The sequence below is a fragment of the Tribolium castaneum genome, chromosome 3, assembly GCF_031307605.1.
Source record: "Tribolium castaneum strain GA2 chromosome 3, icTriCast1.1, whole genome shotgun sequence".
In the NCBI taxonomy this organism is placed as follows: domain Eukaryota; kingdom Metazoa; phylum Arthropoda; class Insecta; order Coleoptera; family Tenebrionidae; genus Tribolium; species Tribolium castaneum.
Genome location: NC_087396.1, coordinates 8,779,930 through 8,803,650, shown reverse-complemented (window position 1 = coordinate 8,803,650; position 23,721 = coordinate 8,779,930). Strand labels below are relative to the sequence as shown.

The 23,721-nt window shown below is 32.2% G+C and overlaps 2 protein-coding genes across 10 annotated transcripts in view; one reads left to right on the top strand and one right to left on the bottom strand.

Annotated features, from left to right (window-relative positions):
• Positions 1–23,721, bottom strand: part of Nckx30C — a 95,242-nt gene that overhangs the window by 60,801 nt on the left and 10,720 nt on the right. For 4 of the 9 annotated variants that reach the window (XM_064355670.1, XM_064355665.1, XM_064355672.1 and 1 more), the window contains exons 2-3: positions 16,364–16,387; positions 15,975–16,010 (exon numbers count right to left, since the gene is read on the bottom strand). The exons of 3 other annotated variants lie outside the window; for them this stretch is intronic. In XM_064355670.1, coding sequence (XP_064211740.1) covers positions 15,975–16,010; positions 16,364–16,387 — 60 coding nt within the window. The remainder of the gene's footprint in view (positions 1–15,974; positions 16,011–16,363; positions 16,388–23,721) is intronic. 2 more of the 9 variants (XM_064355666.1, XM_064355668.1) reach the window with 2 other exon arrangements.
• LOC103314307 (uncharacterized) lies at positions 1,050–10,234 on the top strand. The gene is made up of 3 exons (XM_008199984.3): positions 1,050–1,247; positions 1,772–1,957; positions 10,051–10,234. The coding sequence occupies exons 1-3, from the start codon at positions 1,155–1,157 to the stop codon at positions 10,210–10,212; spliced, it is 441 nt and encodes a 146-aa protein (XP_008198206.1). The 5' UTR covers positions 1,050–1,154; the 3' UTR covers positions 10,213–10,234.

Below are 23,721 nucleotides of genomic sequence, written 5' to 3'. Positions count from 1 at the left end.
TGCTTTTAAGAAATAATCCATTATTGACTCATTTTGTACAAAATGATTTATTTTATAAATGTTCTAAAATCTAGCATCATTGCAAAAGTTTATTCCAATTTTAATCCCAAAAACTAGTATCTACAGAGACTGCATGAGACCACCAAAAATAGTATGAAAGACAGCAATTTATTTTACCTGTTCAATATTTTAATGGAAATTGAAAATATCTTTTATTTTATGTCAGTAGATTCTTTTCAAAATTTCTTACAATGGAAAATAAGCTGGGTAGAGACATGAAGAAAATAACTGTTATATAACTATCTATAAGTAATTACACAGGTAATAAATAATCAAAAAATAAACCTTAGTTATTAAAGAACTACGAATATTGAATTAAACAACTAATAAAGAGGAATAATTTGACTAATACGTCATTCCCAGTAGCAATAATTTTAGTTGGGTATTTATTAGGAAAAACTTATTTGAATAGATTTCTTGTTTTGCACTGACTTTGGTTCTGCGGTTTTTCGTGGTATAAAAAGTGTTTATGGTTGCAATTTGAAAGTGGATAAAGAGTGAAAAAGATTTAAATTTTGATAACAATGTGTTATTAAACAGTAGTTTAATTTAAGACTATAAGTTGGGCTCAAAAAACCAATAAATTAATGAAATATATGAAATTTAGATTAGAATTTTTCCACTGAAAAAATCATATAATACTTCGGTAAATCTACAAAACTACAATTAAGATTAACAATTTCTGATACATTTAAACGTAAGTTATGTCAAAAAGTAGACTTTTCAATGTCTTTGTAATAATTTTCCAATAAAGAAAGTAAACCATACAGTCATTCGTTATTCGTGTTTTCCTCGTCATCACTAATTTGTCAACATTCATTTTTTGAACCAAAGATACAATGGTTATTCCACATAGGGAATGCAATAATTGTGAAGCCTCAAAATAATAATATAAACAAAATAATAGAATACACATTTTCCCACCATTTGTGGTTACAGTTTTCGACCTAGCTGAGTGGCGCCCCCAACGGTAATTTTACTTCCGAATTATAAGTCAGAAAAACAATTATAAAATTAGACAGTCTGACAGAAGATTGTGTCATAAAATTTTGGTTCACTACATTCTGAGTTCATCTATTTGAGAAAACGGGAAAATGGGTTCTCAGGGCAAAGCACAATGGCATACCCCTATAAATGTTATTAAAAATAAACAGGAAGTTTGGGCCATCCTTGAAAATACTGGTTGGGTAAGTAAAATGTCAAAAAACTTTGTAAATTAGTAGTTGGAGTAGTTTTTCATGAAATTGTTACATTATTTGAACCGATGCTTATCGCGCTAAATTAAATATTTAACAGACCGGGAAATTATGGTTGCACTCAGAAATTAGCATAAAGATTGTAGATGAGATAGCACACAACCCAAAAGTATTTTTCAAATAATTGAGTAAAGAAAGTAAAATATTTTGGTTGATACGTGATCACAAATCACTACAATCAAAAGCAAATTTAATTAAATCAAAACAAATGGAAGTTGGCTCGAGTTATCCACCTTGGAAGTATTTCGGTCGTTCATCGTGATTTATTGTGGAAAACAAGAGAAACTTTAATAATGGCTGGTGGTGTATCGATGAGAATATGAAGAGAAGGGGCTTATTATGTTTGTACAATATCACCGAAGTGGAAGTAAATCAAGGAAGTTTAACTTCATTTTTAAGACGTTGGAGAGATGCAGCAAATGCGGAAAGTTTTCCAAAACAAGTTTATTTTTCAGAAACCGGAAAAAATCGACAGTGCAAAATCGATAACGTATTTCGACAATCCTATGAAAAGGCAGCACCGGAGCGCCGAATACGATCTGTTTTTTGCCTACACCAAAGTGTTTCCGCTTTGGGATCCAAGAAAACCCAAAGACAACTGTCAATATCTGCGCGATATCCGAGAAAACATTTATCAGCAGGTAAAATATTCAAATTAAAAAAGTATGAATTTATCTCAGTGGGAAAAATCTACTTTTATAAAAAGCTATTTATACTCGCTATCTTCCCCTTAAGGTTGCGACACGGTGGTGATCAATACTTGTTATTTATGTAGGTATCATTTGGCGTTACGTGCAAAGAAGCGGCGCAACAGATACACACTTAAATTACCGACGAGTCTTGCAACATTTCAATTTTAAATTAATTTACATTCCATTAAAATTAACTGCTTAATTCGAACGCCTCGCCGGAAAAATGGCTCAAACAAGGTAAAACTACGTCCACGTAATTAGAATAATTCTCGCTAAATTTGTATGGAGGGGATCTCCAGTCGCATGTATGACTACATCTCTGCATTTTAAAGATCTCTATTAGATAGCAAATATTTTACTAAAATTTAGAGGGACTATTAAATACGATAAAAAATGCCGCTTTTATGAAATTGAAATCATTACTATGTGTATACTTCTTGACGTGACGCTGTCAAATATCAAATCTTCAATTGTACCAAATCTTTTATCTATTTGCGTGTCACAAACAAAAGCCGAAATGGTTCAAGCGAATAATCATCAAACAACTTATTAGTTGGCAATTATATGAAAACAAATAATAACATGAAATAACAATTATTTAGGTCGCCAGATTTAATCCTAAATTGAAATCATGAACATGGATGAATAAGTACTCGTAACTTAATAGATTTAGCTCTTGTTTAGTTTTAAATGTAGGGTATTTCCGAAATCTTATTAAAACAAACAAAAATATCTACTAAATTCACTTATTAATACTTAATACTGCACTTGATTTGAAAAAAAAAATGAGTCCAAGTTAGTAGAACTAGGAGCATGTCTACTTTCTTATCGTTTGAATAATAATAGACCAAATCAATATTAAATTGACAGTATTGTACTTAATCGTGGGTTAATTTAATAAAATTTACGATTCTTGTGAAAGCTGGTATTAGTACTAGCTGCACCTAACTCCACAATTGCCTCATCCTGTAGATGTATATATCTATAAATTGCTGACTTTTAATTAACAAATTTTCTGTTCAAAAGTTTGTAATTTATTTCTAACGTTGTTTTTGTTATCAAATTGTTTATTGAGTAAAAGACTATAAACATTTTTACAGTATTTTGGAATAAGAACTCAGGGTTAAGTTCATACTGATTTTATATTAGAAAAATAATTTGAATATAATACAGGGTGATTTCTTAAAAATCAACCACGCTAAGTATCTCAAAAACTAAATAAAAAATTTAAAAAACCTTAAATAGGTCAATTTTTATTTTCAAGGTAAGACACCTTTTAATGTACTTTTGAAAATTGCACACCAACCCCCTTTATGATACGTTAAATGAAACATATTTTGACCAGAAATTCGGCTGTGTTTTTTTTGAGTTTCAATAATGCCTTACAAAGTTACATGGTACTCAAGTACAATGTGTTCAAAAATGGTTGTTCATTAAGTCACTTATAAAATTTGAACGTAATGTGCCGCTTAATTCAAATTGTGATTGCCGTGACAGATTCGTCGAGATAATGCAAAAGAGCTTCGAATCCAAAAATGAAAGAAATACACAACAACATTAATCACGGAAATATAAAACACAAATCAAGACAAATCCTACATTTGAAACAACTTTGTCGAAAAATGCAAAAAAGTGAGTAAAATGCTAATTCAAAGATTTGACAAAGAAACTGCAATAGTCATTTGGACGAAGCGGCACATTAAATTTGAAATCCATAGTCAACTTGAACGACCATTTTTGAACACATTGTACTTGATAATCCACTGTTCAAAAATGGTTCTTTATCAGAAAGTCGACTATGGGATTTAAATGACTACTGTAGTAGCTGTCAAATTTTTGTACACTAAAAGATCTTTCCGTTTAAATAAAAATTGACCTGCCTCGGAATTTTTTAACTTTTTGCTTATTTTCGAAGATATTCAGGGAGGCTCGTTTTTAAATTTTTAAAAAATTACACTGTATATAAAATGCCTTATAAACAGTGAATTTAAAATAAAATAAATTTCAATAATAATTTGTCCATTGAAAATTTAAAAAAATGTTTGTTATTGTTTAGTTGTCGCTGGTCAAGGAGATTTCACATTTAATTTTAAATTTTAAAAGAAATATTATGTTAAACCTCGTGATTAACAGTTACTTTGCGTTTAATGTTTTTATAAAAGGGTTTATCCACAACCAGTCTATTATTAGGTCATAATACCACTACAAGGAGACTTCTTATGATAACCATTAAACACAGGAGTCTTATGGAAAAATCGTCTCGTGATTAACCGAATAAAAATTAATTCGACAAATTAATTAAATTAATTAAAAATTTTCCAAAATATTGATTTATTCTTTATTTTCAGACTGTGGATAAAACGTTGTATTGCATACGGGTCTTACATGTATTTTATCCCCCTAATTTAAACTTTTGCGGGGATAAAATGACTGATCCAGAAATACTGAGTTTGTTGGCAACACTGGGCTTAATTTTTTAAAGATACCAATGGAGTAGTCTGCCAGCTAACAACAATTTAATAATCTTGTGAGGTTGTACGTCAAATAATTGTCAAGAAAAATCGAATTTGGTTGCAATGTTGCAAATTACGAGCATAAATACTTTCAAATCTGTTGCCAACAGACTCAGTATTTCTGGATCAGTCTGTACATTGTAAGACCCTTATACAATAATAGATTATTTTATAAGGCGTAAATGTGATAATTTAGGTGGCGAAGATGAATGTTTATTTTGCCGAATGCAATGAGGCAAATAATTCAGCTGAACCACATAGGCTCAGATTTACTCTGAATAAAATATACTATTTTATCCGCAAACGTATTGGTGAGAAGTAAAGAGCCATTTTGAGCAATACTAATTAAAGGGCAAATGAATAAAATAATCAGGAAGCTTTGTACGTGGCTCATTAAGTCATTACCATCATAACAATGCTTATAGGCAAACATCAGTCTCGAATTTTTGTGTTGAGATTTTCGAATGTGTAGAGTACTTTTTAATTTAATTAGTATACCATCTAGTGCAGAATCTAGTGCAGTGTCTCCCGTTTCCCAATGAGGGAATTATCACTACTCCAGCGAAGCAGCGAAAGACACAAGAAACAACTGACAGCATTGGAAAAAATCTTGATGAGGCAAAAGTAAAAATGCTTATCTCATAAAAAATTTTTTACTCCATGTCTAAAAACTAGATCTTTTACTTTTGTGACAATCAGTCACAAATGTTGTCACTTTTGTGACGTGTGCGGATAAATAATTATTAAATGCGACGTTGGCGTTTTTATAATTTCCAAACAGCTAATATTATTTAAATAATTTTGAGTAGTTTCTTGATTGTGTCACTTAAAACTTTTTATCCGCAAACGTCACAAAACTGACAACATATGTGACTGAACGTCACAGGTAAAAGATTCAGTTTTCGGACATGGGGTAAAATATTCTTATAAGATAAAGCCGATAAAGCGTTTTTTACTTGTGCCTGTCATTTATGACCTAGAATTATGACTTTTTCCGCTGTTGTCACTTTCTTGTGTCTTTTGCTGCTTTGCTGGAGAGGTGCTAATTCCCTTATTGTGAAACGAGAGACACTGCACTAGATGCTGCACTAATTAAATTAAAAAATACTCAACACATTCGAAAATCTCAACACAAAAATCCGAGACTGAAGTTTGCTTATAAGCATTGTTTTGATAATGATAATAAATGAGAGCTTATGTGGCTCAGCTGAATTATTTGCCTCATTGCATTAGGCAAAATAAACATTCATCTTCGCCACATAAACTATCACATTTACGCCTTATGAAATGATCTATTATTTTCGTGAATATTATCAAATAACCAAAAATGGCTCTCCAATTGACGCTTTCAAATAAAATTTTTGGAAAAGTATACAATCACATTTTTACTCATTTTAATTTTCAGTATTAACATTAGAAGCCAAATTATTGTACCGGCGCCTCCACCATTTTTAATCTAATAAAATTGATCTCTTTTAATTAACTATTGGGCTATTATGCAAGGTGTCTAAAAATGATTTTCAATTTGCCAACTAAAATCCGTTCACGTTGGATTTTCCCAACCAGATTTAAGTTATGTTGCAAGCCTGAATATCACTAGGTAGTACTAGATAGTAATTTTCGAACCGTTATATTTCATAACTGTTCTGTCAGGTTGACATTGTTTTTCAAAACTTAAAAATATCGCTTGCATATAGTGTTTTGTTGTATCCTTTCTGTCAAGCTTTTGTAAAATGTGTCTTTCTTTATGGGTTTAGTTGGTTCGTGTTTCGTTGTTCTTGCGTTTAAAAATTGTCATTGTTGACAACTCATTAATAACGCGCGGAATTATGAAATTACTGTTTTAATGCATTTTTTACGAAATAAAATGCCCAGGCGGGTTATTCATACATTTCAGTAAGAAGGCAGTGGAAAAGACTAACAACAATAACAGTTTGAATATTAGTGATTTCTAGTTTAGTCCTTTCTAATTTCACGATGTCGGAAAGAAAACGAAATGTTTTATTGTCAGCAGATGAAAAAAAAACTCACTAAATGTAATGCCAAATTTAAAATTGCCTCTCCAGATTCCCCTTCCAACACCATCCTAGAAAAACTTTCCAAAATCTTTTCTGTATCTAACAGGAGAAATAAAGTAACCTATTACAAAATACCAAATCCTGTTTTCCCTAGGTTGCGACAAAAACGGTAAAGGATATTTTAAAAACGCATAAAAATGATCAAAAAATTACAAGCTTGATTGTTTTCACATTTTTAGTTTTTTGTTCCTGAAATCAAAAGAATTTATCTTTCGATATTTATCGTTTATGCGTTGCTGCAGGGAAACGAACTATTTAACTGCATCCTGCTGTTGAATAACTCTAAATCATCAAAAAGTCTAAATCATCGAATGGAAACCTTTTCACCAATCTTCACTGTAATTTAGTAGTAAAACCAATTATTTTAATGTTTTCCCATCGCAGTAATTAATATTAAAACGATTTGACACTCAATACACAGACAGCGACACAGATATGACGGCTTTATTACAAAATCAGTTCTTTAATAACTTGCACACTGTGCAATTTTATTTTCAGCCGATTTACATAGCTATATTTTAACATTATTTGACTTTGAGTGGGAAAATCTAGCGTGAATGAGCTTTAGCTACATTAAACATTTTCATTAAAATGCAACTAAATTGTTATTCTGTGCAAAAATAGTAGTTTTTCTTATACATATGGTCAAAGTTTGAATATTAAATTTATATTATAAATTTCCGGCGATAACTGATAGCTATTGAAAAAAAAAGTAACCTCAAAATCAAAATACTACAGGGTGAATTGATAGTTGAGAAAATAGGTATTTCAGAGGGTGACATCAGTGATAGTATAACTTAAAATAAGTGAAAATAACAACTTGCCTTATCAGAATGTTTACAGTTCTAGAGATAAAAAAGGATTTTTGTCGACGAATAAATTTAAATTTGGGGTGCAATTTTACTGTTTTTTTATTAAACTACTTAACTACAATAGAAGGTGAAATTTTATAAAATGTTAGATTTTTTTTTCATTGTTTTACAAAACCATTAAATGTAATCAGTCTTTTTCTAAGTGGACAACATTAAAAACCATTTACATTAAGACGAGAACTTATTAGGCTTTTTATATATAACACGCCCAAAATTTTTAGTCGCATTGAAAAATCCTGCATTTATTCATTCATTCTCAATTTGCCCAGACGTTTATAATATGATTAGGCTTTTTATAAAACGCCTGATTTTACTATGCCTACAACATACGAGGTGAGTCTAAATTCCATCATAATCTGTGAACTGGAGTATCTTCAATATGTGTATAAACCAAAACTGTAGTTCAAAATTGCAAACACGTAAAGCAAAATTTTCCTTAATTCCATCCCAAACGCGACGCTTGTGAAGGTTCTGATAAATCAAAACATGAATGGCCGCAAAAACACTTTAAAAAGAGGGGTACTACTGTCTCTCTTGAATGGAATAACGCAAAAACGCTTTAAGTGAATGAAAACGAGTGAAACGCCAAGTTAAGCAAAAACTCCAAATAAACAATATTCTTTGCACTTACATTCACAAAAATTGTTCACACAGTCCGCCTTGATTTCTAGTAAGCGACTTGGTGCAAGGTTGCAACCTTTGCTCTGAAAGATCTGCAGCTGACGAGTTAACTGCCGGGTACTTGTTAACGGAACACAGCCTCAAGAAGACGACGTTCGAGGCCCTTATTCACACTTCACGCTTATTCCGCACAAAACAAAAAGAAATAAAACAGGTTGCGCCGGACAATTTTCGCGGAACAATGTGTGAATCCTTAAAACACCACCATCTGCAATTCCGTAACACTGGACCATATCGGTCATTTCAGGATTTGTGTGATTTTTCATGATCATGAGCCGCTGACTCACAAATCAAAGCCGAACTAACAACAAAATAATCTGCACTGTAGAACAGCGCACCGGCGATAACACGAAGTTTTTGCATCTTATTTGCATTGCACGCGATAAGTTTTTCATTTCTCGATTCTTTTAAATGTGGTTACCTGTGGCGTACTCATCTTTTGTGCTTAAACTTTACACAACATTTTTGCTCTCAGGTGGGCGTATCGCACAAAATGGAATTTACGTGATGTTGCGAAATAGTCTGAAGACTCTCCAATTTACAGAGTATGAAGAAATTTAGACACACCCTGTGTGCTTAACTGAACGTCTTTTATCACCAAACGAAAGTTGTGCACTATCATTGTTAGAAAACTGAATTTTCTGAATAAACTTGATGTCAACTTGCATTTGGGTTTTCATAAAGAGACAAAACTGTAATCTGTGTTCAAAATCAGTTTTCTTGTACTAGCTACACATGATAGGAATGAAATTTATTTTCCTTCAGAATACGACACACTGAAGTCTGGCTGATGCCCGTTGGTTCCATGTTATGTAAGCTACGAGTATTACGCGAACTTCATTTTCCAAAGTCCCAGCAGTGTATTTTCTTATTTTGCAAAGAGGCCAATTTCTTCCAAGTTCCCTCTCAGCACGTTTAAAAATCAACTTGGATTGCAAATGCAAATCCTAATTAAAATTAGATCAAGACATAAATAAAATTTGTTATTTGGGTTGCATCGCCAGATCGTCAGGCTCATTATAGTATCTGAATCCTTGTTGTATTAACAGTTTTAACGGTTGCATCGTAACTTATTGACCCTTTTTATTAGTTGATTTTTTGAACGATTGTGAATTAAAGGTCTTCTCAACGGTTGATATCACGGACAATTTTTAAAATTCTGGAGAAAATCAATATTTTTTATCCACAATACTTTCTTTAATAAACAGTCGGATAGATAGATATACTCTAAAAAATTTAACTTTTTTGGTTTTTCTGTATCTATCTATTTACAATTACTCTAAATTATAACATGAGTTATAAGCGTTCTGTTAATTTTTTGATCATAAAAGCTCGGGCCTTTGAAATTAAGTTGGCAACATGGAAAAACTTATAGAGAAAGAAGTCTAACATTTGTCTCCAAAGTATTCAAGCCACATTGTACTTTAATTACAAATGTAAATGTATACGTACAGCCATTTCTTAGAAACGAAAAAATGGTAATTTAATTTGCAAATCCTCGTTCCTTATCCTACGTCATCGTCTTGGCCGATTTCGCATTAATTGTAGGGCATTGTTGATTCCTGGCAAAATCGGTTTACATCACGCCGTCCCATTAAATTTGGTCGTTTCGTCTCGTGACGTTGCTTATCATATACACCCGAAAATCCACGTCATCGACGTTAAAGACATCATTCACTCGCCCGCATCTCGAAAAAGACAAACAAAATTCGTGTTTGCCCGCTGTTTAGTTGAATTTCAAACTCGATTTAAATAGGAATTTGCGTGGAATGCCACGTTTCGACCTTAATTATGCACAAACATTGGCACAAATTGGATCTCCCATGACGTGTGCGTGTGTCAAAGACTAAATTAAGCGATTTTTCGATTGGAGTAATGCGATAAAGTGACTGTTGCAGGAAAAAGCCAAACCGGTACCGGTGCTTACGTCGCTCAACTACGGTTTAGCAGCGAGGAGGCTCCTCGATCAACCAGAGACTTGTTACAAGAGGATCCATGCGACTGGTGATTTTAAAAGAAGACGCGGTGTGATGAAAGTGGAAGAGCGAGAACCGCAATAATAATAAATTCTTTTTTGACGTACATTGATTTTTATTCGGGGACGTTCTCTGACAAGAGACAGGTGGGCGAGATAAAAGACAACAGATACGAAGAAAAGATATTGGAACGTCTCATCTCGCTTCTGTTACGACTTGGACTTCCTGAAAGGGAGTCAATAGCGCCAGATCTTAATTGAAAACTACAGCGACGGTGTTGTATCAGATGTTGGCCTTTCAAAGGCTTTTGCACGCCGATTCGAACTAATTGTGCAATCTCTTGAAAGAAATTTATCATAAAATAAAAACGTCGACGAGCGGAAATAAGTCAATAACGCAATATCTTACCATCATATGTGAAATTTTGTTATTTCCTAAAAATACCAATTAAAAATTCAGTTTATCTCTAACTCGTTGCAGCATGTATTTCTTGAAAATACTTACGAGGGAAATTCAAATATAAGCCGAAACTTGTTTCTACCTCTTGATTGAAACAAAATTTTAACATAACTCTTTGAACTAATTTTGCACGAACTCTTCCTATGCCTCTATACACATACGCCACCTCTTTTTTAGTAATACCAACAATAATAATCATGCATTCTTTACACAAGCTTTCTGGACAGTTTTGCGCAAAATTTTTAAGCACATCGTCACTGGGGAATCTAGCGTTGTCCAACATTTCTTTAGTCTTTAAGTGGTACAAGAAAAAATAAAATCACAATGTGATATATTAGTGCCATAAGGGGAATATGGAAGAGCTTCTCAGTACAAGTTTTCCAGGATCTTTGCGGTCAACTGATCTGTGTGTGATCATGCGTTTTCTTACAATAAAATCAGAATTTTTGCTGAAAGAACCCGTTCTTTTGATCAAAGTGAGGGCTTAGTTTTTCAAATATCAATTAAAAATAGTAGAAAGCATTGACATATAACCCCCAGGATATTCCAAATTACAAAAGCCATATTTTTTCCATCTGACTTATCGGCTTTGGTGAAACAAAGCATAATGACTTTTTTCGGATTGGATTTTGGAATGAAAAAGTTAAATAACAGAATTAGGTTTTATTATAACGTACTATTGAATTGAAAAAGTTTCATTTAGCTAACAAATCGACTCAGAAGCTCGGTAGAACCTCTTGTACACAACAATTGGCTGCACACTTAGCCAAAAAACTTCTACAAAAAAGGTATTATGAAACTACCAAAAAGATGGCGTATGTGTACAGAAGTAAAGGAAAAGTATGTTCAAGCGGTTAGAGTTTTGTTAAAATTTTGTTGTAGTCAATGGTTATAAGAAAATTCTGGTTTATCATTGAACCTCCTAAGTACATTTAATTTTTGCTTTTCCTTTAAAACGTTTTGGGAAATTAAAACGTCTAGCTTTAAGGTGCTATTGTTAAAAATTGACTTAGAACATTTGCATTTACCGGAGCAAAACAGTAAAATTTCCTAAAAATTTTCATCATTTTAATGTCTTCAAATAACCACACAATAATCCACTAACAATAAATATTTCTAATACACAAACTAAAAATATACTTGACGTTTTTAAAATGACGTTACTCAATAAATAATCCCTAATATATATTTGATACAATACGTAAATACGATTTTAACAAGACCACAAAATCATATAGAGACAAAATCAGTGGATTATAAAAGCAGGAATAGGTACTACAAACCTTATAATATGCATTAATAGCCCTCTAATCTAATAGATATATTTTAATGTTTTTTGGTACACGCTTCCTAAAATGGTTACTTTGGGAAATGCTTTAACTCGCAAAATGTCATCTTTTCTACTTCGGTTTCGTAATAATTTAATGCATAATTTAATGAAATACGAACCCTTAAAGCCTTTTGTGCCAGCCCTGATATGTGGCCCTTTCGAACACCTTTCGAATAATGTACAATCATAACTTCAAAAGCCAGTACAGGTAAGTAATATGAGACCTCATTAACCTTCGACGAATTTTCAAATTCCAAGTATTTGCCACAAAAGCCCATATTTGTTAAGGGATACATTGCAAAACGTCTTGGATACTTTCAGAATACATTTGTACGAATAAACTAACGACGGTCCAAATTATTAATTTCATCTCACTGTCTGCGCACAAATGTCAACTGCTACAAAATTCCCTAAATTTCGAAATTATTTTTTTGATATAAAACAAAAAGTGCGAAGTAGAAAAAATACTGTATGATATCTCGTTTACAAGGCATTTTGTCGCACTTACTCTATTCGTGCTAAATTCGTGCGTGAGACAAAATGCGTCTTATAAAACTCGTATCATAATATACTATTTTGAATTGAACATTTAAAAGTTGTTTACCTAACGAGTTTAGAAATTGCTTTACAAACAAATTAGGTACAATATTTTTTGTAACAAATACCTCAAAAAATTTTTTTTTGATATTTCAGTTCTTTTTGCTGATGGTTTGGTAACAGGTCAAACAATCATCAAATTGGCATGAACTGTCACTTATGATAAAAAATTATCGTTTCCATCTTAACCGTAGCGATTGGTACCTATTAAATGTTCCTAGCTATTGTTGCAAAGTAAAAAACACCGCACTGCGGGAACGTCCGTTTCCCACACGCTAGAGAATAACCGGGAAATAGCTATCTAAAAGCTATGAGTACAAAAATATTTTTTACCGTTGGGGGAGCCACCGAGCTAAAAAAATGTTTATTTAGATATTTTGAGCATCGTACGAATTTTGAGTCTTTACAATTATTGTATTACCTATACGGAATAATTATTTGAGGTGACGAGGTAAAATCGAATAACGAGTGACTGTTTAGTTACTTTCTTTATTGGAAAATTATTACAAAGACATTGAAAAGCCTACTTATTGGAACAATTTACGTTTAAATGTATCAGAAGTTGTTAATCTTAATTGTAGTTTTGTAGATTTAATTTACCTGAAGCATTCCATGACTTTTTCAGTGAAAAAATTCTAACCTAAAATTTATACATTTCACTAATTGGTTTCTTGAGCACAAATTTATGTTCGCTGTGATCCATTACTTATAGTTTTTAGTTTAATAACACTTTGTAATCAAAATTTAAATCTTTTTCTTGAATTATTTTTTATCTACTGTAAGCAGTACACTTGGGAGATAGCTTCTGGGATTAGTCATTTTGAGACCTCTCTATCTCGCAAACTAAGAATAAAAGACCTGCATTTTTTTGCATTTTTGCCATCTCTATTGCTGTTACCACTAGCACCTCTCCGGTGGGGAGTCAGTTCTGATACAGCCTGTATGTATGCATTTCTCTACTTCATACCATTGAGTTGGTGTCCTGATTTTATGAACACCCGGAATAAAAAAAAATATTCGGAGCTTCACTACAAAGATACACTGATTTGAAGATCACTTTTTGAATTATGTTTTCTTTAAATGCAGACGAAAAGTTTCAGTGTTTAGTGTAACTAATGGTGTAGATGGAGAACAATAATGTAAAATAATTTCTTGAAAACTAGCTTTATTTTGGTTACAAAAATTTAAGAGTTTTCACTCCAAAATAAAGCTATTTTTTGAGAAATTGTTTTACATTATTTTCCATACTCATCTTTTCTATAAATAACATTGAAACTTTTAGCTAGCATTTGAAGAAAACGCAATTCAAAGTGCACCAGAAATGCACCTTCTAACCAATATATCTTATTATAGTGGGAAAGCGTAGAATCTTTTTTTCTTTTATTTGGACTACTAAAGTGATTCTCCACAATGATCTAAACTCGTAAGTCGCCAATTTTGAGATTAAATAATTTAAAAATATTCGAAGAAATTGTCCAAGAGATAATTGCATTCCCCCAAATTTATCACAAAATAAAAAAATGGAACAAAATTAACCACAAATAAATTAAACAAAAATACCAAGCGATTTTTGAAAATTTTGATCTAATTATCAATGACAGTTACCTCAGCTGTGAAATGTATTGCGTAAATAAGTTCGCTTCATCTGTCAATACAGGGTGAGTCTGAATTTCATCATACTCTGAAAACTGTAGTGTCTTCAATATGTGTAGAAACCCGAAACGTAGTTCAAAATTGCAAACGCGTAACATCAAATTTCCCTTTATTCCATCCCTAACGCGACGCTTGTGATAAATCAAATCATGAATAGCCTCAAACGCTTTAAAAAGAGAGGTATTACTATCTTACAGTGAATGAAATAACGTAAAAACGGTTTAAAGGAATGAAAACAAGTGAAGTGACAAGCTGAGCAAAAAATTGTTCAGAAAGTCCATCTGCACTTCCATATCAGTCATTTCAGGATTTGCTTGATTTTTCATGATAATGATCCAGTGACACACAAATCAAAGCCGAACTAACAACGCACTAATCTGCACGGCGTACGACACCGGTGATAACACACGTTTTTGCGCCTTTTTTGCATTGGATAAGTTTTTAATTTCTCGGTTCTTTTAAATGTAGTTACCAGTGGCCTACTCATTTTTGTGCTTAAATTGTACATCGGTTTTTTCCCTTCATATGAACGCAACGGCCAAAATGGAATTTTCGTGGTTGTGCGAAATAGTCTGACGACTCTCCAGTTTACAGAGTATGATGGAATTTAGAATCACCCTGTATATCCGTTCATAGAAGAACATAAAAAAATTATGTTAGAATCTTATTTCCGTAGTGGACATCGGGTTAACGTACCTAACTGTCATGGATAACTTGCTGAAAATTTTAGAAAGTTACATGGTACAAAAGCTGATTTTTACAACGTGCTTAACTACTTAATAACTTAATCGAAAATTCCTACATCGCTACACTGACATAAAGTTGACATACATTCAGATATACTCATATAAAAAATCGTTAATATACTATATTATGCATTTTTCTTAAAACCATGAGTTCCAGCACGTCAAAATCTCTGAAACAGTTTAGAATCGCTCACAGGAGGGCGTGGAACTGATTTCTTATTTTTTATCGTATATTCCAATTTTCAAATAGGCTTCTTAGCGAAATTTAACTTTGACGGCTGTAATTATTGCTTTTTAGATTAGAGTATCGTCAAAGACTCTTCACAAAAATGACAAAGTAGTAAAAACTCGTTTATATCGTATTTCGTAAAAAACCTTTCCCAACATTTATTCAAACAACGGATTCTTCAGTTTACTTGCACCAACTGAGATGTTAATTGTGATAAAATTCAAAGTGAGACATGTCTTCTTTACGTCACATTTAAGTTTTACCGCCATTTCGGCAAAGAACGACTTCACAATTCACCAACATAGAGCGTAACAACTTTAATCGCAAATGACGTTTTTTGAACAGGGATCATTTCACAAAACACCAAAGACAGAACAATAGCATGCTTAAAGAAAGACATTAGACTTTCACTTGCAAAGAAATTACACAACTACTTTCTTTAATTTGAGAGACAATTTGAATGATTGTACAGGTACAGCCGGAGAAAGTATACCGGGGTCAATTTTTCGAGATTTGGCTGTACATGCTTAGAGCTAAAACAGCACAACTACAGAAAATGGATTGAGTTGAACAGAGGTAAAAAATTAACGCTTTTTTACATTTGATCACCTCGTACTAGAATCAGTAGAGTATTTAGAGTTGCCTATTCTACTGGTAACAAACACGTTCAACATAAAACATCTAGAACATAACATACATAATAAACGTTTTATGATGGCTCCGCTTTTCAAAAACATTGGAAAAAGGTGGATAGGTGAGAAAACACAGGTTAACTTAAAAAAAAAGAAATAAAAAACACATAGTAGGCAACATTATTAAATACTCTACTGACCTTGCTAGAGTCTAAAATGACACTGACTGAAGTCGACTGAAAAAGAAAAAAATCAATAAATAAATGTCATCAACAGTCTAAATAGCATGAAGAGAAATCCATAAATATTCCATCCAACTCGAAATATACATAATTTAGTCTATTGGTAATATATTTGATGATTTTAACTATATAAGCATGTTGCGCGTAGATTGGCCCCGAAATCAATAACTATCGTGTCAAGGACGTTCAGTTGATTCCTTAGCGAAATTTCCCTAATTGTTTATTAAAAAAATTATAATCGATACTCATGCAGCTAGAAAATTGAATAAAGCATGGTGAGGTGGTAAGCAAGTAGAAAGCGGCGAGTTAAAGGTGTAAAGAGAAAGCAGCTTTAAGATCGGACTCACCAGAGCTTGAGCGGCCGTTTGGTGCTGGAAACAATGAAGCATACATTTAGTACACACAAACAGGAAATACAGATAAGAGACAGTTAAGCTAATGGAACTGAAGAAATGCTCTAGAAAGTGCGAATCGATAAAATCTTGTTTTTGTCGGTATTTCAATGTGCTTATTATTAATGATGGCGGTGGATTTGTGACACTAATTAATCATTGATAAGTTGAAAGTCTCGACGGGGTTTTATGTTCGGAAGGGAAGGCACGAACAAGGACCAATAAATGTTAGATGCGAGATTTTTTACATTGGATGGGAAAATAAAAATGTTTGTGATTGCAGTAAAGCGCTCTCGTAAATGCTGGAATTGCAACTTAAACTAATTACAAAATAACACTTTGTAAAATATTGATTTGGTTTAAATATTACTCGCAATCCCGGCGCCTCCACCATTTTATCATTTGGACCCTGTAAAAAATTCGCGAAACCCTACAAATTTGCTTCCAATCAATGAACAATTAAAAAGTTAACAGCAATATTATAGAAAGTGTATAAATAAAAGACGCATAAGCTCTTCAGCACACTATGTTACACGTTCTAACAAACCCTACAAAAATATTACAAAATTCTCTCTCAATTATTCAATATTAAGCAGTGGAATAGTAGTATTAGCTGTATTAAGAAGAAGAATAGAAGTGGGAAATAAAGATTATTTTCTCTTGATTTCTTTAAATATTTTTAATCGGTATAGAACTAAGAAAGAGACCAAGTTCCTTTAGTCTTCCACGACTAAACTAAACGAAACTCAACGAAACTAAAAAAATATTTGTGTAATTTGCCGCCATCTTGATGCTTAAAGAGGCATTTTAAAGCACGCAATTTCACCAAGTACGATCTCATAGTACTTAGCCATTATTTAACTAAACATTTTATAAAAAGTTTTAGCTTGGCAAGAACTATATCCCATGTCAGTTTATAGTAGAGTTTTGCAACAACGCATTTGAATTTTTTGGGGTAAAATAGAGCACAATTCGAAGGCGTCTGGTGGGTTTTCTTACTCAAAACGTGCCGCTGGGATTTAATTTAACACAAAATTCTTTTTTTATAGAAACTCAATTTGTTCTTTATTTTTCACACCATAAAATTAAAAGCGTAGTTACAATTCTAATTTGGCACATATTTCACACAAGATTACCTTCGTTGTCATCCATACTCTTGTTTTTGACAAAATATGAATAAAAAAAAAATTTTAATTTAATTTTTGCTTTCAAAATTGAGACAGTACCAACTGTCACAAAAATCCCTAAATCGACTAAAATAACAATTTTTGTTTAAAAACAGCAAAAAAGGAACAAATTAGAAAAAATAGTATAGAAAACTCATTTCATAAGACCTTGAAGCACTCATCCTTTCAAAAAACACATGGTCAACGCTACTCGTTTTTGAAATTGAATTCGTACTTCAAGTCTCATGAAACTTTATATAATTTTCAACTTCGGTTTCTTACTGAGGCCATTACGAAAGTCATTTTGCGTATTGTAATATCCAGGAGAGTGCTCTTATAATAATTACACAAAAAACCAGGGTAATTTCGTTGAATAATGTTGACAACATAGTTTTTTGAAAATTATCTGAGAGAACTGTCATTGTCAATCGGCACCTGATTCAAGTGCATAATTTAATCAAATAAATCAAATACAAACCTTCAGAGTTTTTTGTACCATTCCAGATTGTTGTCCCGTCAAACACCTTTCGAGTAATATACAAACATAACTTCAAAAGCCAGTGCAAGTAAGTAAAGTCCATCCGGAATTAAAATCAATTGTCAAATTGTTTCAACGTTGGCAACTCTATTTAAAATTAGTCGTCTAGGCTTCGTTCCTATGACAATGTCGCAGGGTTCCAATATAATTTCAAAATTTTTAACTTTGACAATTTTTTTTAAAGAATGAAGTATAATATTTGAGATCCCATTCTCCTTTGGTCAATTTTCAAATTCTGCGTATTTGCCATAAAACCCGTATGCGTTGAGGGGTACATACTTGTTGGACACTTTAAGAATACATTTTTACAAATAAACTGATGACGGTCCAAATTATTAACTTAATTGTATGGCCGGCGGAATTAAATTTTTGGTTAAAAAAGGTGCAAAGTAAAAAAAATACTGTAGGATATCTCGTTTATAAGGAAATTTGTCGCAGTTGCTCCTAAATCCGTGCGTGCGACAAAATGCGTCTTATAAAACTCATATCATAATATTTCAAAGTAGAATTTTGCAACAGAACATTTGAATTTTCTGGATTGAAATGGGGCACAAATTGAGAGTTTTGGTGGGTTTTCTTAGCTCAAAACGTGTCGCTAGAATTAGTTTAACAAAATTTTTTTCTTTTACAGAAACTCGTAATTTGTGCTTTATTTTTCACTCCAAAAAATTCAAATGCTCTGTTGAAATTCTACTATGAACTGAAATGGGATACACTCGTCCTATCATGATAATCATCAACATTAAGGTATGATTTCTTTATATAAAGTTGCTCTGGCATGAAAATAACAAAATTCCATAGTTACAACTGTAACTTCTCCACAACAATTAAGATAGAGGTACGGCAAAAAAAATAAACTACTAATACAATTTGTATTTTTGTAGATTTTGTTACATTTTTCAGAAGTTTCGTAAAACATTTCCTACAACAAACTAGAGAGCTTATGCGCTATTTTGTATACACGCTGTATGAATGTGGTTTGAAACCAATTAATATGTTTCAAACTGGTTAAATTAAAAGCAGTGCCTCTACTACCGCAGAGGATTTTTAAATTTTGCTGTTAATTTCATTTATTTCATATTTATCTAAACCAAAGCTATATTTTCTTAGATTAAAATAGTTATTTAACGACTAAGGGCCTGATTTCAAGTTCGGTCGCAGTTACATAGCAGCAACCAATAACACTGCTAGATTTGTGTCGTTGCTATAACAATACCGACTTGCGTCTGTTGTAACTCAACTTGAAATCAGCCTATAAGACCCAATTTCTAGTAAGATTAAACTAAATTTCAGTTAAATTGTATCTCTCCATTACGATGCGAGTTAAATTAGAAAAAACACAAAAAAATGTGACCTGAAAAGTTGCAACCGAAAACTAGGTGGATGTATCCAGTTTTCGTAATTACCAGATAAAAAGGCATTTTCTCTTAAGCAAGTCTACCAAGTTTTGTAATATTTGGTCAAATGATTCCAAAGGTATAGTGAAAATACCCATACCATACCCCTACTTTCCAGTGCTGTAAAATTATTATCAGCTTAGATAGGACACGACTTATAATCTCGACTGGCATCATTTTAGAGGTTCTTTTTGAGGTTCATTTATTGTCTCATAAATACGAATAATTCTGTATTGTACTCTAAGGACCAGTTATAGAAGCCTCATTAGTTTAATCCGCAATTAAATGCGGATAACTGACCACGTGACCAAACTGAAGCGATTTGGTTCCTCTATTCGCGTTGTTAACTTTAACCAACAAATTAAATTTTAACATTGCTTTCTATAAACCGGCAGAATAAAATTCTACCATAAAATTGAAGCGTTTAACAGTTAACAAATTGTTTTTTAAAAAAGAACGTTTCAGGCAGCATGACTGTATTGGGCCAAAATTATTTTAATAACAATTCGTATATTGGACCTAAAGTTGCTTCAGTTTCTTTACCACGATAAGTGTTCTTTATAAACTTCAAGAAGAATGAAATCCTGGATATTCGTTTAATAACATACTTTGTATTATATTACAAATGTGTTGTCCAGTGTCATGCGGTGTGTCTAAATTAAGTACATTCGGCTCAGTTGAATTATTTGTCACAATGCATTCGGCGGAGGCGCTGCATAAATAAAAACTATCCAAGGTGCGTTGTCGCTGATAAATTTTCGTTATTTTTATACACGTTTTTGTTATTCTTATTTTGCTTCTGTAATACATTTTAATGAATTTCTGAAAATAACAACATCACATCGCAGCTGAAATTAGCATATACAACACTAAAATCTGGGACAGCCAAAATGTGTTCATTTGGCTTTAAACTTTTGTGTCAGCATTGAAGACGGAGCCGTTCGAAATTTTTGAATCTAAAGAGATACTAGATTAATTGTGTTATTTCTTAAATCTCTGCAAATGTAGGCAGCATTAAAGAATATCAATTTTTGATTCGTCATTACAAACGAATGATTGTAATAATAACATTTAAAAACTCCAATTTTTGACCTCTTTCGTTAATTCCACGAGCAAGATCCACAAAAATTTCAGAAGAAGAAAAACCCTTCAGCTTAACACAGAATTTATTTCTTACACAGAAACTTTTAATTTGTGTGCTATTTGCAAAAATATGTAAATGCGCTGAAGTAATTTTCTCTTAAGAAGTGAAATGAGACATAACATTTGTTTCAAAATTATTAAAAAAATATCGCATTTCCCAGTTGGTTTTCTCTTTTAACTAATGGGTTTTCTCAACACTTATTGTCACTGGAGTCCAATTTAACACAGAAAGTTTTAATTTGGGTCCTATTAGACCACAAAAAATGTAAAGGCCTTGTTGAAACGTTTTCTATATTTTTGAAACAGCATTTATGTTTGGTCACTTCACGACTTAGATAAGACATTTAACTGTACAAGTTCAAAATATGTAACGGCAATATTTTAACGGATGTTTATATTTTTTTGTAGAGCAACACAAATGAAATATAAATAGATTTATAAACTAATGTGTAACAAATATTTTTTTCTATGGTTTCATAAATTGTTCGTTATGAAAGTAATTTCACAAATAGAACTTTTGTGCAACCCCTTTTAGTAAATTTTTAGGGGTTGTATTGGCAGTGCAAGGCTGGGTGTCGTCAGTCATCACTGTAATCTAGTGTTTGATCTGTCAGCAGCGTCAAGTCGTTTATTGATAAATCGCGAATAATTTACAAAACTAAGAGGAAATAGTTTGAATAGATTTTGATAAGTTAAATTAAAAAAACTCCAACAAGAATAGAAAGTACCGGCACCTCCACCATTTTAGCTTTTGGACAAGATAGAAAATTGGTGGAGATAATAATAGTAAAAATAAATATGCGAGAGTTATGCCAGAGTTTTCAGGTCGCATCTACAGCCTCTGACCTGACCTAACGACCACTAGTAGTGACCGGGACCGATGGTTTAACGTCATCTCCTCAGAAAGGCGAGTTAGTTGCGATGTTTTGGCATTACATTTCCGGTCACCCATCCAAGGAATGACCGGGGTCAGAGCTGCTTAACTTCAAAGATTAAGGCTCTAGACCCTCTGGGAGCTGGCGCATACGTTTTACGTGTAAACTGTTTTTACTGTTTTTAGCCGCAAATTTAGACTTGAAGAGTTTCTTGACATTTGCAGTGTTTCTTTATAAGTAAATGTAGGTCGAAGATTCATTTTTGATTGAAATAAATGCCTAGATATTTTTTTATTAAATAAAATGTCTGTTAATGAAGTTGATACGAATTTTTGATAACGGTGCATTGTATTGAGAATTTAAAAAAACCATTTTATAGGAAATTTAAAAATACAGACCTGAGATATTTTAGATTTTTGTTAACTGTTCTTAATTGTTAGATATAAAGCAAAAATTAAATTGTAAGTAGGCAACTTTTAATGCATCCTTCTTCGAATGCGTAGCTAGCTGGAAGAAGATTTATGACGGGTTTAGGACGCACCGCAGGAGGTAACCACCATTGGGGTGACCCACAAGAATTTTATTGCATTTGTTCAAGACAGAGAAATGTATCGGCACAAATAGGAATTTTAGCGATTTCTCTAATAGTGGTATAAATCTATGAAATCAGCTAACCTATGCAACTAACTAATAATAATAGTAAAAATATGATTTCATCGAAACCATATCGTTAATCGATAAAAAAAATCAAAACTGATTCACGATTACCTCGTACTGAAAATTATCAAGTTTGTCTTCATAGACTTTATAAAACTTCATTATGGACTATTATTAGTTAGAAAATAAAAAACCAATGTCGATTCAATTAATGTTTTTAAGAATTAAATATAAAGTACGAGTATTCAAGTGGTAGGTGCAACTAGTATTTTTAGCTGCATTCTAGGACATGTTAGAAATAACTCATAAATAATTCTCACTGTATAATCCTCAACAATTTAATTTGAAATTCTTTTTTGAATTAGATTCTTACAGGCTCCGTATTTTTGAGTTTCCTCAGTAGTCTAGATTTTGCAAATTTTGGAAAATATCCCTTTTAGTTTCCAGTCTAGGATTGATAAAAAGTTACGTTTTAATATTGTTTAAAATCTGCATTCATCTTTTGTCACAAGATGTGATAATTGATCACCTAACACTTTTAATTCATTAAACAACAAATTCATTTGCACTTACTTTGGTTTTGTTTTCTAAAAACCACAAGTGTAAAAAACCGGGACAATATTTTTTCACATCACAGACTTTAATAAATGATCAATAATGTTAAGTATGGGTAGGTACGCAAAATAAGTATCTAAACCAACCATGTGATGGGCTTTTTATTGAAAAACTCACCTTACTGGATTAAAAAAATGTGTTAATTAATGTTAACTCCAATTTCCGCTTGTCCCAAAATCGCGGCACTTGTAGTTTGAAATTTGACCAAATCATAAATCCTTTAGAAGATTATAATCAAGATATTACCGGAGGTAATCTTGATTGAAACAACCTCTATACTTTTAGACTTTACCTTTTCGTGTTTGTTGAACAATGGTCATTCATAAAGATAACCAAGCTTCGATCTTAACCTATAATCCAATATTATGGGAACACAAACACCTGAAAAGTTTCAGCTCCTTGTACAGCTTTCTTTGTCGCAACTTATTTATGTATAACCCTCAGTGAGATCTTAATTATTTTATAACAATTTTTAACCACAAAGATTTAATTAATTTTTAAATCGTGGAGATTATCAAAAAATATCAATTATCATAATATCAGTGTTTACTCGAATGCATCGATTTTCGCTTAGGTCAATGATGATGTATTTTTAACGTCGAAGTGAGATCGCAGAATGTTTAAAGCAAGTGATACTGTTTTGTCGAAGTTTGCCGATTTTAAATTGTATTTATTGGTTGGCGTGTTTCTGCTTCTGATCAATTTTTACGCGGTTTTATTTCTAACCTGCTCGATCTTTCATCAATTACACCGGGCTTTTAGGAATGTCTTCGATCGGTTTCATTTTTATATTCCTGCAAGCAGTCGAATAAAACTTTTCAAATTGAGCGATATTACTCTAAACGTAATCATATTGCAATTTATATCCCGGAAAGCTCATAACATAAAATGGTGTGTAATCTGGCGCTTTCATGTTTACAAA